This window comes from Eucyclogobius newberryi, unplaced genomic scaffold, assembly GCF_026437365.1.
Source record: "Eucyclogobius newberryi isolate DKJ021-1_F unplaced genomic scaffold, fEucNew1.0.hap1 SCAF_9, whole genome shotgun sequence".
Classification (NCBI taxonomy): Eukaryota; Metazoa; Chordata; class Actinopteri; order Gobiiformes; family Gobiidae; genus Eucyclogobius; species Eucyclogobius newberryi.
Window position 1 is genome coordinate 11,807,636 of NW_027316532.1, and position 16,587 is coordinate 11,824,222.

Here is a 16,587-nt window from a genome sequence, read left to right on the forward strand (position 1 = left end):
TTAATGATCCTAGTTAAAGTTCTGCCAGACACACATTGTAAACACATATACAGGCTGTCAGAACAGAACAAACCTGCCCTTCATTTATTTATGTGTCCATACAAACATATTGTTAAATATAATAGTGTTCTACATACAGTATTGTTCATAAGCTTGTCACAGTGCATGTAAATGTATGGATCACATTTAGAATTGGATCCAAAAGTGGAGAAACTAAACATAACATAAGATAAAGGAGGAGCTAGGAGGTGAGGAGCTAGGAGCATGGTGAGGAGTTAGGAGCGTGGTGAGGAGCTAGGAGGTGAGGAGTTAGGAGCGTGGTGAGGAGTTACGAGCGTGTTGAGGAGTTAGGAGGTGAAGAGTTAGGAGCATGGTGAGGAGTTAGGAGCGTGGTGAGGAGTTAGGAGGTGAGGAGTTAGGAGCATGGTGAGTATTTAGGAGCGAGGTGAGGAGTTAGGAGCATGGTGAGGAGTTAGGAGCATGGTGAGGAGTTAGGAGCATGGTGAGGAGTTAGGAGCATGGTGAGGAGTTAGGAGGTGAAGAGTTAGGAGCATGGTGAGGAGTTAAGAGCGTGGTGAGGAGTTAAGAGCGTGGTGAGGAGTTAAGAGCGTGGTGAGGAGCTAGGAGCGTGGTGAGGAGCTAGGAGCGTGGTGAGGAGTTAGGAGCATGGTGAGGAGCTAGGAGGTGAGGAGTTAGGAGCATGGTGAGGAACTAGGAGCGTGGTGAGGAGTTAGGAGCATGGTGAGGAGTTAGGAGCGTGGTGCGGCGCTAGGAGGTGAGGAGTTAGGAGCATGGTGAGTAGTTAGGAGCGTGGTGAGGAGTTAGGAGCGTGGTGAGGAGTTAGGAGCGTGGTGAGGAGTTAGGAGCGTGGTGAGGAGTTAGGAGCGTGGTGAGGAACTAGGAGCATGGTGAGGAGTTAGGAGCATGGTGAGGAGTTAGGAGCGTGGTGAGGAGTTAGGAGCGTGGTGAGGAGTTAGGAGCGTGGTGAGGAGTTAGGAGCATGGTAAGGAGTTAGGAGGTGAGGAGTTAGGAGCATGGTGAGTAGTTAGGAGCGTGGTGAGGAGTTAGGAGCGTGGTGAGGAGTTAGGAGGTGAGGAGTTAGGAGCATGGTGAGAAGTTAGGAGCGTGGTGAGGAGTTAGGAGCGTGGTGAGGAGTTAGGAGGTGAGGAGCTGGGAGCATGGTGAGGAGCTAGGAGGTGAGGAGTTAGGAGCGTGGTGAGGAGTTAGGAGGTGAGGAGCTGGGAGCATGGTGAGTGGCTAGGAGGTGAGGAGTTAGGAGCGTGGTGAGGAGCTACGCATAAAGTGTGTTTCGAATGCAGCCCGAGAGTCTGACCGGTAGCGGAAGTGACGCAGAACGCTTCGACCTTGGATTACGTGCATCATGGCGAACAAGGAGCCGAGCGTGAGTACTCTGAGCCGCACACGGTTCTTCTGTCGGTCACTGGTCACTTCAGAGCTGAATGTAGATAACCCTCAGGCCGCACGTGGCTGTGGTCAGTCTGTGGTCAGGCTGCTCCAGATGTGTGTGACTTGGCCGTGGCTACAGAGCCGCGGCGCGGCCATATAGCCTCATGGCTATCCCTGCGCGGTCAAATAGCCCAGCAGTTTCGGCCGCGCGCTGCGGCTCTGTAGACACTCCCGCGACTTAAATACTGACCAGCACGTGTCATTGAAACACGGCCTCACGTGACCTCCGGGGCTCACGCGGCCACACGCAGGGGAGGTGCCCGTAGTGGCCGCACCGGGGCACGGGGACCGAGCACCGAGCACCGGGGGCGCAGTGGGGCCCCCAGGGGAGTGGGCTTACCGTACTTTGTGTTGAGTCTGACCCGCGTGTTTGTCCCGCGGAGGCCTCCGTCCCTCACGTCATTGTTGTTTAAATGAAACCAAACATCTTTAAGTTACGAGAAATTCAAACTTTTGTGTCTTCTTATTGCGGGACAGAATGTGACATTAATATTTATTATATATATTATACACAAATGTATAATATATAGTTGTTCTGTAGCTGTAAGATATTTAATGTCCCAATCAAAGAAGATCTGCCTGAGTTTATGGTGTGACATTTATGTCCTGATCCTGTCTCCTATCCTTATGCTGTCTCCTATCCTTATGCTGTCTCCTATCCTTATGCTGTCTCCTGTCCTTATGCTGTCCTTACGCTGTCTCCTGTCCTGATCCTGTCTCTTGTCCTTCTCCTGTCCTGATCCTTTCTCCTATCTCCCATCTCCTGTCTCTTGTCCTAATCCCGTCTCTTGTCCTGATCCTGTCCTGATCCTGTCTCTTGTCCTGATCCTGTTTCCTGTCCTGATCCTGTCTCTTGTCCTGATCCTGTCTCTTGTCCTGATCCTGTCTCTTGTCCTGATCCTGTCTCTTGTCCTGATCCTGTCTCTTGTCCTGATCCTGTCTCCTATGTCCTGATCCTGTCTCTTGTCCTGATCCTGTCTCTTGTCCTGATCCTGTCTCTTGTCCTGATCCTGTCTCTTGTCCTGATCCTGTCTCCTCTTGTCCTGATCCTGTCTCCTCTGTCCTGATCCTGTCTCTTGTCCTGCAGCGTCTCTTCCAGCACTTTCGGGATGTGGCCGGTCGCATGTCCTTGTCTGGGGGCCGTGGGGCCGGGCTGGGGATCAAGCTTCTGCTGGGAGCCGGGGCCCTGGCGTACGGGGTCAAAGAGGCCACATACACAGGTGAGGCTCGCTCTGTCATGGGGCCAGAGCCTGGGGGCCAGAGCCTGAGCCTGGGGGCCTGAGCCTGGGGGCCTGAGCCTGGGGCCCTGAGCCTGGGGGCCAGAGCCTGGGGGCCTTGCACTGACCGGAGCCTTGTGTTTGTGTGGACAGTGGAGGGAGGACACCGAGCCGTCGTCTTTAACCGAGTGGGGGGCATGCAGATGGACACGGTGCTGGCCGAGGGGCTGCACATCAGGTACGTCCTGCTGACCCTCGTGGTGACCCTCGTGGTGACCCTTCATATGTGTAACGTGTGTGTTCAGGATCCCGTGGTTCCAGTATCCAATCATCTACGACATCAGGGCCAAACCCAGGAAGGTCTCATCCCTGACCGGCAGCAAAGGTACGTTTATGCCACCGCGTACCACCGGGGGCAGTACATGCTCTTTCAAATGCTGCGTGATGGCTTAGTGGTCAGACTGTGACACGTGTTACAGACTTGGTGTTTGCTGAATGTCGCACCGATGAAGAACTCGCTGTGTCAGTCCAGACGATGTAACGTCACAGAAAGAATCTAAGGCCTTAATTATAGTGCGACTGCTGATGCCTTCAACACTAACGAGGGTTTATCAGGGCGATGATGATAGAATATTAATCAAATATTGGAATAGAAATAAAGGAGTTTCGCATGAGGTGCATTCAGCTCCCTCTGTCGCTCCCTCTGTCACTCTATCGCTCGTTCGCTTGCTCTGTCGCTCGCTCTGTCGCTCACAGATCTGCAGATGGTAAACATCGCAGTGCGCGTCCTGTCGCGGCCAATGGCGTCCAATCTGCCCATCATGTACCAGCAGCTGGGGAAGGACTACGACGAGCGTGTCCTGCCGTCCATCGTCAACGAGGTCCTCAAGTCTGTGGTGGCCAAGTTCAACGCCTCACAGCTCATCACGCAGCGAGCTCAGGTACTCTTACAGCTGTTCACCTTTCCTGGGGCGTGGCCCGGTCCTCACGCCCTCACGCTGTGTGCAGGTGTCTCTGCTGGTGCGCAGGGAGCTGGTGGAGAGGGCCAAAGACTTTAACATCATCCTGGACGACGTGTCCATCACTGAGCTGAGCTTCAGCAGCCAGTACACGGCCGCTGTGGAGGCCAAGCAAGTCGGTGAGTCCCTGACTCCCAGTGTCTGCAGCAGTTATCTCCACTGTCCACTGACCACTGACATGTGTCCTCCAGCCCAGCAGGAGGCGCAGCGAGCACAGTTCTACGTGGAGAAAGCCAAGCAGGACCAGAGGCAGAAGATCATCCAGGCAGAAGGAGAGGCTGAGGCGGCTAAGATGGTGAGTTTTGATCCTGGTGTCTCCATCTGTGAGAGGGCCCCGTTTAACTGACCACTCGCCCAGGACACAAAGCCATGAGAGAGAGAGGGCCCCGTTTAACTGACCACTCGTCCTGGACACAAAGCCATGAGGGCCCCGTTTAACTGACCACTCGTCTCAAGTGGACCATGTGACGCTTTTAAAAACCCACAAGACGATGCAACTACAACTTGATCAGACTTTATGTCCTCATTGTATTTGTATTTAACATATTTTAATCTAATGTTTTAGATTATTCAGAATCAGAAAAGGTTTATTTCCTTTGTCAATGAACATAATTCACAAACAGGAACTTGAAAACCTAAAACTATGAATAAGTCATAACAATAAAAAATATAAAGGCATAAAATGTACACACACTTACAGTTGTTCAGATACATTATCTACATGTCATGTATATACATTATTATATGCAATACGTCATAAGGCGCTGGTACAGCTGGCAGCCCGGTGTAAACGCTCTCTCTTCTTTCTCACACTTATTGTGCTTTATCTCCTATATTTTGTAAATATAGTTAGTATATTTTTTCTATTTTACTGTACGATAGGGACACGCGCTGGAATAGTTTTTTAATTCAACTGTTTTTGACTTTTCGGCTGGATTTGAGCGTTTTTCGTTGCGTTCGTTGTGTTGTTGTGACGTGAGCTAGCTCCGAGCGAGCCCACCAGCCCCCCCCCGCGCCCTCTGGCCGCGCTAAAGTATGGCGTGTCGTCGGTACACGTTTATATACACGTTTATATGAAAGAGGAACTTCACGAACGATCGGGACACGCACTGGAATCGCTTTAAATTAACTTGTTTTGACTTTATTCGGCTGGATTGAGTGTTTTCGTCGTGTCGTTGCGATGTGTCTTGGCTCTGAGTCCCCCGGCCCCGCCCGGCGCCGTACCGCGTTTACACAAAGGAGGAACTCATGAAACTGCGGAGAACAGTCGTCTTACCCGGAGATCGTCACGTTATCCCGGCGGACATCCTAAGGAAAACGCAACGAAGCAGACGGGCTGGACGTAAACTCCGAGAGAAGAGAGGGACAAACAGGAAGTCGGTTCCCGCCGTAGTCATGGGTAACGTGAGGTCCCTTCAAAATAAAATGACGGAAATAGCGAGCCTCATGCGGTCCCAGAGGATTTATAGGGACAGCAGTGTCTTGATTTTCACAGAGACCTGGTTAACAGCAGAAATGCCAGACTCTATTGTAGGTTTGGACAATTTTCATCTGCTGCGGGTGGACAGAACGAGAGAATCCGGGAAGAAAAGAGGTGGAGGTCTGGCGGTGTATGTGAACACGAGCTTGTCCAAACCCGAACACTGCACAGTGAGGGAGCAGCTATGTAACAGGGATATTGAACTATTGGCTATTGGCATGAGGCCATATTATCTGCCCCGGGAGTTCTCACATGTGATTTTGATCGCAGTCTATGTGGCCCCGTCTGCCAATGCTGAAGATGCTTGTGAAGCACTGCTCTCCTGCACTTGTAGGCTGCAAACACAGCATCCACAGGCTCTCTTCCTCATCTCTGGTGACTTTAACCACGCTTCTCCCTCTTCTGTTCTACCAACATACACCCAGTATGTTACCTGCCCCACCAGAGAGAATAGAACATTGGACTTGTTTTTTGCCAACACCAAGGAGGCTTATTCTTCTTCCACCCTCCCTCCCCTGGGCAGCTCGGACCACAACCTTGTACATCTGAGGCCTGTGTATGAACCCATCGTGCGCAGGCAGCCTGTGGTGTCCCGTGAGGTGAGGATGTGGTCTGCTGAGAGCGAGGAGGCTCTGAGGGACTGCTTCAGCACCACTGTCTGGACTGAGCTTTATGACCCACATGGGGAGGACATCAACACCATCACAGAGTGCATCACGGACTACATCAACTTCTGTTTTGAGAACATTGTTCCCTCCCGGACGGTGCGGTGTTTTCCAAACAACAAGCCATGGATTAACCGTGAACTGAAGGCTCTGCTGAAGGAGAAGAAGAGAGCCTTCAGGTCAGGGAACAAGGAGGAGCTGAGGACTGTGCAGAAGGAGCTGAGGAGGAAGATCAGGCAGGCTGAGGCCGGCTACAAGAGGAGGATGGAGGAGCAGCTGCAGCAAAAGAACATTCAGGGAGTGTGGAGGAGCCTGAAAACCATCTCGGGCTTCAAAATCCCCCCTGCCCAGACAGAGGGGGATCTACAGTGGGTGAATGATTTAAATGCTCACTTCTTGAGGTTTGATCAGTCACCCGCCCCTCCCCCTGCACAGCTGCATGCTCCCTCTTCCACAGCTGGACAATGCCCTGCATCTGTTCCTCTTCGCTTATCTGCCCCGGACCATCAGCTCCCCACTTCGCCTGGACTCACCCATCCCCCTAGCACACGGTCCCCCTGCCAACCACTGACTGTCACAGCAGCACAGGTGAGGCGTGAGCTGAAGAGGATTAAAGTGAGGAAGGCAGCAGGACCTGATGGCATCAGCCCCAGGCTCCTTAAGTCCTGCGCAGATGAACTGTGTGGAGTTATGGAGCATGTCTTCAACATGAGCCTGAAGCTGAGGGTGGTACCACAGGTCTGGAAGACCTCCTGTCTGGTACCTGTGCCTAAGACACCGCGCCCCAAAGACCTCAACAGCTTCAGGCCAGTGGCTCTCACGTCCCACCTGATGAAGACACTGGAGCGGCTAGTCCTGGACCACCTCCGCTCCACCGTGAGCTCAGCCATGGACCCGCTGCAGTTTGCATATCGGTCTGGCATCGGAGTGGAGGACGCCGTCATCTCCCTGCTGCACCGCTCTCTCTCTCACCTGGAAAAGCCTGGCAGCTCTGTGAGGATTCTGTTCTTCGATCTTTCCAGCGCCTTCAACACCATCCAGCCGCTGCTCCTGAGGGACAAGCTGGAGACGGCTGGTGTGGAGTATGACCTGGCAGAGTGGATCCTGGACTACCTCACAGACCGACCCCAGTTTGTGAGAGCCCGGAACTGTGTGTCTGATACTCGGACCTGCAGTGTGGGGGCGCCCCAGGGCACTGTCCTCGCGCCCTTTCTCTTCACCCTTTACACTGCAGACTTCAGACATGACACGGACAGCTGTGTCCTGCAGAAGTTCTCTGACGACTCTGCCATCATCGGACGCATCACGGACGACGATGACGCGCAGTACAGAGGACTGGCGCAGGACTTTGTGGACTGGTGTCAGCGGAACCACCTCCTCATCAACGCGGGGAAGACCAAGGAGATGGTGGTGGATTTCCGCAGACGCCACCCCACTGCCCCCTCACCAGTGAACATCCAGGGACGGGACATTGAGAGAGTGAACTCATACAAGTACCTGGGTGTTCATCTGAACCACAAACTGGACTGGACTCATAACACAGACGCACTGTACAGGAAGAGCCAGAGTCGGCTCTACCTCCTGAGGAGACTCAGGTCTTTTGGAGTGACAGGGCCACTCCTGAAGACCTTCTACGACTCTGTGGTGGCATCAGCCCTCCTGTATGGTGTGGCCTGCTGGAGCAGCAGCATCACAGAGAGGGAGAGGAAGAGGCTGGACAGAGTCATCAAGAAGTCCAGCTCCGTCCTGGGCTGTGCTCTGGACTCGGTGCAGGAGGTGGGGGACAGGAGGGTCCTGGCTAGATTCACATCTATGCTGGACCATGATTGTCACCCCATGCAGGACACTCTCTCCACTCTGGAGAGCAGCTTCAGTGAGAGACTGATCCACCCTCGATGTGTGAAGGAAAGGTTCCGTAGGTCTTTCCTTCCTGCTGCTGTCAGACTTTATAACAAAAACTGTTAGTACTGAACACTCGCAATACTGACCTAACCTAATACTGATGTGCAATTCTGTCATATATGCAATTGCTGTTGGAATTCATGTGCAATTACTGTGAAATTCATGTGCAATCTATGTGCTGTCGTGACACATATTCATGTGCAATTACTGTCGGGATCACATGCAATGGTATTTATTTATTTGTCTGGGAGTTTTTTATTTATAGGAGATCTTCTACTGAAAGTGTTTTTCAGACTTCCTATAAGTGATCTGTTCTTCTGTATCTACCTTTGTATCTACCTGCGTTGCACCAATGAAATTTCCCCATGTGGGACAATAAAGGAATATCTTATCTTATCTTATTATAATCATGACATTCTATTATAGTTGGGTCAAGCTGTGACGAAGAATCCTGGTTATCTCAAACTGAGAAGGATCCGGGCGGCGCAGAGCATCGCCAAAACTGTGAGTGACCCATGACCCTGTGTGTGTCTGTGCCCCGCGTGTGTCTGTGCCCCGCGTGTGTCTGTGCCCCGCGTGCGTCTGTGCCCCGCGCGCGTCAGTGCCCCGCGCGCGTCTGACAGTCTGTTCCTCCAGATGGCGACGTCACAGAACAAGGTTTACCTGAACGCTGACAGTCTGGTCCTGAACCTGCAGGATTCAGCCACGTTTGAGGAGTAAGTCAAATACTAAATACTTTCCACAGTATTCTTCAGACACTGACATGTCTGTGTTTGCAGTATGTTAAAGGCCCCGAAGGACTGACGAGGAGGACGCGGGGCGCAAACTCTGATTTTCTACTTACAAATGTTCAAAATGTCTTGTTATAAATATTAAAGGAGAAATATTGATCATTTACTGTTTGTGTGCTGATATAACTTTCAACACCATGTTCCAAGAGGGCGGGACCTTGTGATATTAGCAGAGCTGCAACTGACCTCTGCTGGATGGAGGGATTACATCCACTGCACTTACTCCATAAACTAACTGTTGAACATATTTCACACAAATTAAAGTCAGTTGTTTGTTAATGGAACAAAAGCTCAGTCTCAGACACAAGAATATTTGCTCAATTCAGCCATTTATTCATGTAAAAATATTGACAAAGGGCATATGATTGGAGCACTTGGTCCAGGTGGGTGGGTGGGGCTTGAGGGTCAGGTCAGCTTGTGGGAATGCGGCTGCGGAGGTACTCCAGCACAGCATCTGACCCTTTGGCCACGATCGCTGCTCGAGGAGTTCGGAACGGATTCCCTTCCAAACTCAGGCACCTGAGGACAAAGAACCAGCAGCTCGAACGAGGCTTCTAACACCACCTGTCCCATTGACCTTGAAAAGAATGTTATGACCTTCACATTTATCTCCATGAGCTATCCAGGAATGTCTACGAAATACTAAAGTTAGAAGGCCGCCTGGGGGGGCCGGTTCTGTCTGCAGGACGTACCTCAGGGCGGAGCACAGGCCCAGCTCAGGAGGCACATGCAGCAGGTCGTTGTTGGACAGGTCCAGCGTGGACAGGTGAACCAAGCGCTGGAGGCGGGGCGCGTCTACACTGACCACCTGATTATTTCCCAGCAGCACCGTCTCCAGAGCGCTCAGCTCGTACAGGACGTCCGGGAAAGACTTGAACCTGAAGAGCATGAAACACTTCAGGTGCAACGTGAAGAGAAAACAGCGCCCCCTGCAGGCCACAGCCACTGAGGAGCTGACGACAGCTGCTGCTGCTGCTTTAGAGTCAGAATGTGAGGCCTGATCAGTCCCATGAAGAAGTTTGATTAACAAGCGTAAATTAAGTTTAAAACTTTTTTTTTTTTTAAGAAGAAGAAGAATAAGAAAAAGAATAAAGGAAACTGTATCTGAAACTCTTTTCTGCAGTTGTCCTTAAATATTCTTATAATCCCAATATAAAGGCTTTAGCTGCAGCACAAACACTCGCACCTGTTAAAGTTCAGGATGATGCTGCGCAATCTGCTCAGGTTGTGCAGCGCTGCTGGGAGCTCACACAGGAGGTTGTTCCTGAAACACATGACATGATGTTATAGAGTTTGTCTTTGTGAAAATGTTTGATGTTGGAATTCGGACTTTCAGGGGTTGATCTAAACCACACCCACCCAGGCCCCAAAAACTCAAAACAAAACACACTTCCAGGCTACCCACAATGCCCCTCTCTCTCTTAAAGGGCCAGGCTGGTAACATGTGTCGTGAGGGGGCGGAGTGTAATTGCCGAATTGGCCCCAGTCTCGCTCCTGAGTGAAGGCAACAGAGCCGGACCAGTTCAGTCTGGACTAAACTGACATTGACTGACGTGGTCATGACTGGGACAGGCCCGTGGAAGATGTGGCTCTGACCTGAGGTCGAGGTGCTGCAGCTGGAGCAGAGCGCAGAGCTCCTGACCACAGCACGTGAGTCTGTTAAAGCCCAAGTCCACGTCACAGAGCGAGGAGGCCACGCCCAGCAGCCTGGACACACAAAACACATGAGGCCACGCCCAGCAGCCTGGACACACAAAACACATGAGGCCACGCCCAGCAGCCTGGACACACAAAACACATGAGGACAAATACAGTGCTACTGCTGACGATGCTGTGATCATGATCTCTGCCAGGCCAGTCCCTGTGCTTCCTCTTTAGCACTTAGCATTAGCACTCAGCATTAGCACTCAAAGAATCCAGGCGTTTGGGCACATTTAGGTCAAAGACATTGTTTAGTGTAAAAACCTTTTCATGTTTTATTTGGCTGAATCCAGCTGATGACATCGCCCCAGGGGTCAAGCTTGAGCATCGGGCAGCGAGTGTCTCTGATGGTCTGTGGGCATACCTGGAGGGGGCGGAGCATACCTGGAGGGGGCGGAGCTTAGCTGGTTCTTGCTGAAGTTGACCGAGGTGATACAGAGACCTGCAGCGGCGTCGAACAGCTCGTCTGGGACCGCCACGGCCTGTTTGTTACTGGAACAGACAAGTGAGAGCGATATGAGAGCGCCGCGAGAGCGCCACGAGAGCGCCATCAGAGCGTAGCCAGAGCGCCATCAGAGCGTAGCCAGAGCGCCGCCAGAGCGCCATCAGAGCACTGCGAGAGCATCGCCAGGGCGCAGCAAGAGCGCCGCGAGAGCGCCATCATAGCGCCGCGAGAGCGCCATCATAGCGCCGTGAGAACGCCATGAGAGCGCCGTGAGAACGCCATGAGAGTGCCATCATAGCGCCATGAGAGCACCATCATAGCGCCACGAGAGCACCATCATAGCGCCGTGAGAACGCCATGAGAGCGCCATCATAGCGCTGTGAGAACGCCATGAGAGCGGCATCATAGCGCCGTGAGAACGCCATCATAGCGCCGTGAGAACGCCATCATAGCGCCGTGAGAATGCCATCATAGCGCCATCATAGCGCCGTGAGAACGCCATCATAGCGCCGTGAGAATGCCATGAGAACGGCATGAGAGCGCCATCATAGCGCCGTGAGAACGCCATGAGAGCGCTGTGAGAACGCCATGAGAGCGCCATCATAGCGCTGTGAGAACGCCATGAGAGCGCCATCATAGCGCCGTGAGAGCGCCTCATCCACGTGTGACCCCTGGTGCACCTGTAGTCCAGCAGCTTCAGCGTGGAGATGCTGTGCAGGTTGACCGTAGCGTGGCTGGGCAGTGACAGACCAGACGGCGTCTCTGAGGCGTCTCCTGGATCCTCTGAAGACACAAAACCTTTAATGCACATCACACTGAGAACATCACACTTTACAATAAACTACTCATCTGAGTCATAATAAAGACACAGAACAAAATTAGACTTTTTCTGAACAGTTTTAGAATGATCTAGATTTATTTTGTGTTTGCATTATCACGGTGGCATTGAAACAGGAGCACTCGCCGGGGGCAGTGGACTGACCCATTCTTTAGTTTAAAACTGTTTAAAATCGTGACAACACTACTCATAATTCACATCCATCTCACTCTACGAAACAAGAGTTTATTGAATACCTTTGATTCGTCCTCGCAAGTATTTTAGGAGCTCCATCGTTCCTCTCTGTGAAGACACCAGAACCACAAGCTTATGTTGTATTTTACCAGAGTATGTCCTGAACAAAACGTGTCAAAGGGCTGGTCAGCGCCACTCTCACCATGACACGAGGGTTTGAGCCTGTGTGTGATACTCACAGTGAGCAGGTCCCTGCGGATGCCCCGGAGCGGGTTCCCCTCCAGCAGCAGCACAGTGAGGCGGGGTAGGAGGCCGAGGGCGGGCGGCAGCCTGAGACGGGACACATGCAGTGAGCTCCATCCCATGACCATAGGGCAGTGTGTCCAAACTATGGCTCAGGGGCCAAATGCAGCCCTAAAAGTATGCTTGGCCTTACGTGCTGATGTCATTGTTGGAGAGGTCCAGTCTGCTGAGTGTGCGCGGCAGCGCCTCCTCTGGAAGAGTGTGGATCTTGTTTCCTCGCAGCTCCAGAGAGGACAGCAGCTCCAGGCCACACAGCTGCTCCCAGACCAGCTCAGAGATCTGGTTATCAGCCAAGTACAGCTCCTGCAGTGAGGAGTCATCACACTTCTGTCGTCCTCACACTTCTGTCGTCCTCACACTTCTGTCGTCCTCACACTTCTGTCGTTCTCACACTTCTGTCGTTCTCACACTTCTGTCGTTCTCACACTTCTGTCGTTCTCACACTTCTGTCGTTCTCACACTTCTGTCTTTCTCACACTTCTGTCGTCCTCACACTTCTGTCGTCCTCACACTTCTGTCGTTTCTGTCGTTCTCACACTTCTGTCGTTCTCACACTTCTGTCGTTCTCACACTTCTGTCGTTCTCACACTTCTGTCATTCTCACACTTCTGTCATTCTCACACTGGTTTAAATGGAGAATGTGCTCTAAAGTCGATTGATTTGTGTAAAATGTCATGTGACTTGAGTCCACACTGTACCGATTCCCTGGACCTGAAAACGACCTTTTAGTCTGTGTAGAACTTCTCTTGTCTGGAGGTCGCAGCCTGTGTCACTGATACAACCAGAAGAAGGATCACATGGGATGGCCACGCCCACACGTGGTATGGCCACGCCCACACGGGCTCTGGAATAAGGTGAATATGACGTCTACGTATGTGCAGCAATAATAAGGTCAAAAGTCATTCGTGAAACTTGAACCTGAAGCAGACCTTTTGACAGGGGCAGTTATACAGGCAGGTGCAAGAACTGGACAGAACACTGGCCAAAGCCTTGTGTGGCTCAAAGCTCTGACCAAATGATAAATGTCTCTCCCTGCGCTTCACTCTAGTGTCATGTTTTGAGTGTTAAAATTAAACCATTTAGCATGAAATAAAAATAAAACCTTAAATATCCCTGACTAGAAAATGTACTGCAAGTATGAGGAAAAAACGGCAGTTATTAAAAGAGACTCACTGCTCGACAAAGAGAGAACAGACTCCACAGACAGAGGCCTCACAGTCCGGCCGGGGGCCCCTTACCTTCAGTGAGGCCCCTGGCAGAGCAGGGACCAGTCTGAGCCGGTTTTGTCGGAGGAAGAGCTGCTCCAGAGAAGCGAGCCGTGCCACAGACGAGGGCAGCGCGGTCAGATGGTTCTCACTGCACTCCAGCACCCGCAGACCTGAGCAGTCACAGCTGGAGGTCAGACCAGTGCCGCCCGGTGCACACTCATAGTCACATACACTCACAGTCACACAGAGACACACACACAGAGACACACACACACACACACAGAGTCACACACACACACAGAGTCACACACACACACAGAGTCACACACACAGTCACACACACACACAGAGTCACACACACACAGAGTCACACACACACAGAGTCACTCACTGGACAGGCGGCCCACACTGTCAGGGAGGGAACTGAGCTGGTTGTTCTCCAGGTTGAGCTTCTGTAGATGGCTGAGATCACCCAGAGAACTGGGCAGCTCCTGCAGACGATTCCTGGACAGGTCCTGTGACAGGTCATGGGACAGGTCATGTGACAGGTCATGTGACAGGTCATGTGACAGGTCATGTGACAGGTCATGTGACAGGTCATGTGACAGGTCATGTGACAGGTCATGTGACAGGTCATGTACAGCACAGCATTTCTTAGACTTCATAAAATAATAAAGAACATGATGGGAAGGTGCTCAGTACCAGCTCAGTCAGGCTGTGCAGCTGCCCCAGCTCTGGTGGAAGACGCTCCAGTAGGTTGTGCTGCAGCGTGAGGCTGCTGAGCAGAGCCAGAGAGAAGAGCTCCAGCGGCACTGCACCCAGCTGGTTATGACTGCACAGAGTTACACAACAGCTATACATCAGAGTTACACGACAGAGTTACACATCAGAGTTACACATCAGAGTTACACAACAGAGTTACACCATAAAGTACATGATATAGAGTCCTGTACCTGAGGCGGAGCTGCCGCAGCTCCTGCAGCGCCCCCAGTGCGCGGGGTAAACTCTGCAGCTTATTGTCATGGAGCTGAAAAAAATCACATCACAGTCACAGCACCATGTGGACCTCACAGCACCATGTGAACCTCACAGCACCATGTGAACCTCACAGCACCATGTGAACCTCACAGCACCATGTGAACCTCACAGCACCATGTGGACCCCACAGCACCGTGGGGTCCACACCCACAGCACCATGTGGTACCCCCAGCACCATGTGGACCTCACAGCACCATGTGGACCCCACATGTGGACCCACACAGCACCATGTGGACCTCACAGCAGCACCATGTGGACCTCACAGCAGCACCATGTGGACCTCACAGCACCATGTGGACCCGACAGCACCATGTGGACCCGACAGCACCATGTGGACCCGACAGCACCATGTGGACCCCACAGCACCATGTGGACCCCACAGCACCATGTGGACCCGACAGCACCATGTGGACCCGACAGCACCATGTAGACCTCACAGCACCATGTAGACCCCACAGCACCATGTAGACCCCACAGCACCATGTGGACCTCACAGCACCATATGGACCTGACAGCACCATGTGAACCTCACAGCACCATGTGAACCTCACAGCACCATGTGAACCTCACAGCACCGTGGGGTCCACACCCACAGCACCATGTGGTACCCCCAGCACCATGTGGACCTCACAGCACCATGTGGACCCCACATGTGGACCCACACAGCACCATGTGGACCTCACAGCAGCACCATGTGGACCTCACAGCAGCACCATGTGGACCTCACAGCACCATGTGGACCCGACAGCACCATGTGGACCCGACAGCACCATGTGGACCCGACAGCACCATGTGGACCCCACAGCACCATGTGGACCCCACAGCACCATGTGGACCCCACAGCACCATGTGGACCCGACAGCACCATGTAGACCTCACAGCACCATGTAGACCCCACAGCACCATGTAGACCCCACAGCACCATGTGGACCTCACAGCACCATATGGACCTGACAGCACCATGTGGACCTGACAGCACCATGTGGACCCCACAGCAACACGTACATCCAGCGTAGTGAGGGCCGGCAGCAGCCGCAGGTCCTCAGACAGCTCTGTGAGCTGATTGGAGGAGAGCAGCAGTTTGGTGAGGTCAGTCTGCTCCCACCAGCGGTCAGATCCTCCAAACGAAACGGCTTCCTGTGCCTCCTCTGGAGCGTCCACGTTCAGCCGGTACACGCTCTGTGGGACTGAAGCACAGCAGCAGATTGTGGGTCACCTGTGGGTCCCTGGGGGGCGGGACCCGCCAGGGATTCGTCTAGTCAGAGGGTCAAATCCTCAAATTAATTATACTTAATAGAAAAAAAACTATAAATGAATGCTATATTTTTACAATACAAATTAAAATACTTTTAAACTGTGGGGAATATTTGCAGGGTTTAATTCAAAATGCTGTTGTTGAAAGTTCAGATATGACTCCGTTTCATCTTTAAAACATTTAGAACTTGGAATATGAACATTTAATGAAACTCCTTCAATAACTTTATGACACATCAGAAAATAACATGATGTGGTCAGATGCATGAGTCCAGTGACACTGACTGGACACTGGTAGTTGTACACACACAGGTGACCGCTCCCTGCACAGCAGCAGCACTGACCAGCTCTGACCACTGGCCTGCAGAGGTCAAAAGTTGAAACGTGAGGACACTTTTGCCTCATTTTGACACTCTTAAACCTGAATATCTCCCTTGCGTTTGGGATGATTGAATTATTCCAAAAGTATTACACTCTGGTTAATATGACCTTTGTGGTGGTGGACATTAATAGTAAAAATGACCCTTTTGAAAATGTTTCTAAATGTACCAACTTAAAGTGACATGAACCTCCTTAGGCACAGGAAGACTTATCTAAACCTTATAGCAGTGGAGGCTGCAGAGTGGACAGCTGTGGGGTTGGGGTCAGCTGTGGGTCAAGGGTCATCGGAGCTTACCCTGGTGCAGACCCCTGGAGCTCAGGTTGAGTGTCCCACTTCCCCTCGCGCTCTTTAACAGCCCGTGAGGCACCACCGCCGGCTCGGTCTTCTGAGTCCTGAACCCGACCAGAGAGTCGTGTCCACGTGCCCCTCTGCCCCGCCGCATCGTCCAGCACCCTGTCCTACACCCTGTCCTGCACCCTGTCCTGCACCCTGTCCTGCACCCTGTCCTGCACCCTGTCCTACACCCTGTCCTACACCCTGCCCTGCATCCTGAATACACCGCAGATACCTAACAGTCAGCAGACACAGACACGAGCCTTGGTTAACCCACGAACCTTCACCCCGCATTTGAGAGAAGCACCATCGCCCCCTAGTGGTTTGGAGATAAGTGCTTAAACTTTGAGACCTTAACTTAATCGACCAT

General features: G+C 52.1%; 3 protein-coding genes across 4 annotated transcripts in view; 1 reads left to right on the plus strand and 2 right to left on the minus strand.

The window, feature by feature from the left end:
* slc5a9 (solute carrier family 5 member 9) overlaps window positions 1-1,653 on the minus strand; it is a 30,077-nt gene extending 28,424 nt beyond the window's left edge. The window contains exon 1 of one of the 2 annotated variants that reach the window (XR_011925932.1): window positions 1,334-1,651. The gene's annotated coding sequence lies outside the window, so the exon portion shown is untranslated. Of the gene's footprint in view, window positions 1-1,333 lie in introns of both variants that reach the window. The other variant, XM_072438538.1, reaches the window with a different exon arrangement.
* LOC140353801 (prohibitin-2-like) lies at window positions 1,263-8,634 on the plus strand. Its single transcript, XM_072438547.1, has 10 exons — window positions 1,263-1,402; window positions 2,555-2,687; window positions 2,838-2,922; window positions 2,990-3,069; window positions 3,441-3,625; window positions 3,693-3,822; window positions 3,895-3,998; window positions 8,177-8,254; window positions 8,387-8,466; window positions 8,530-8,634. The coding sequence occupies exons 1-10, from the start codon at window positions 1,382-1,384 to the stop codon at window positions 8,552-8,554; spliced, it is 921 nt and encodes a 306-aa protein (XP_072294648.1). The 5' UTR covers window positions 1,263-1,381; the 3' UTR covers window positions 8,555-8,634.
* Window positions 8,635-8,862: 228 nt separating this feature from the next.
* lrrc40 (leucine rich repeat containing 40) lies at window positions 8,863-16,491 on the minus strand. The gene is made up of 15 exons (XM_072438540.1): window positions 16,179-16,491; window positions 15,254-15,435; window positions 14,164-14,237; window positions 13,913-14,042; window positions 13,602-13,725; window positions 13,241-13,380; window positions 12,136-12,305; window positions 11,939-12,029; window positions 11,762-11,807; window positions 11,368-11,470; window positions 10,627-10,734; window positions 10,138-10,248; window positions 9,728-9,805; window positions 9,234-9,419; window positions 8,863-9,060 (listed from the first exon to the last, which is right to left on the minus strand). Exons 1-15 carry the CDS (start codon window positions 16,324-16,326, stop codon window positions 8,952-8,954), a joined length of 1,800 nt encoding a protein of 599 aa, XP_072294641.1. The 5' UTR covers window positions 16,327-16,491; the 3' UTR covers window positions 8,863-8,951.
* Window positions 16,492-16,587: the final 96 nt, after the last annotated feature.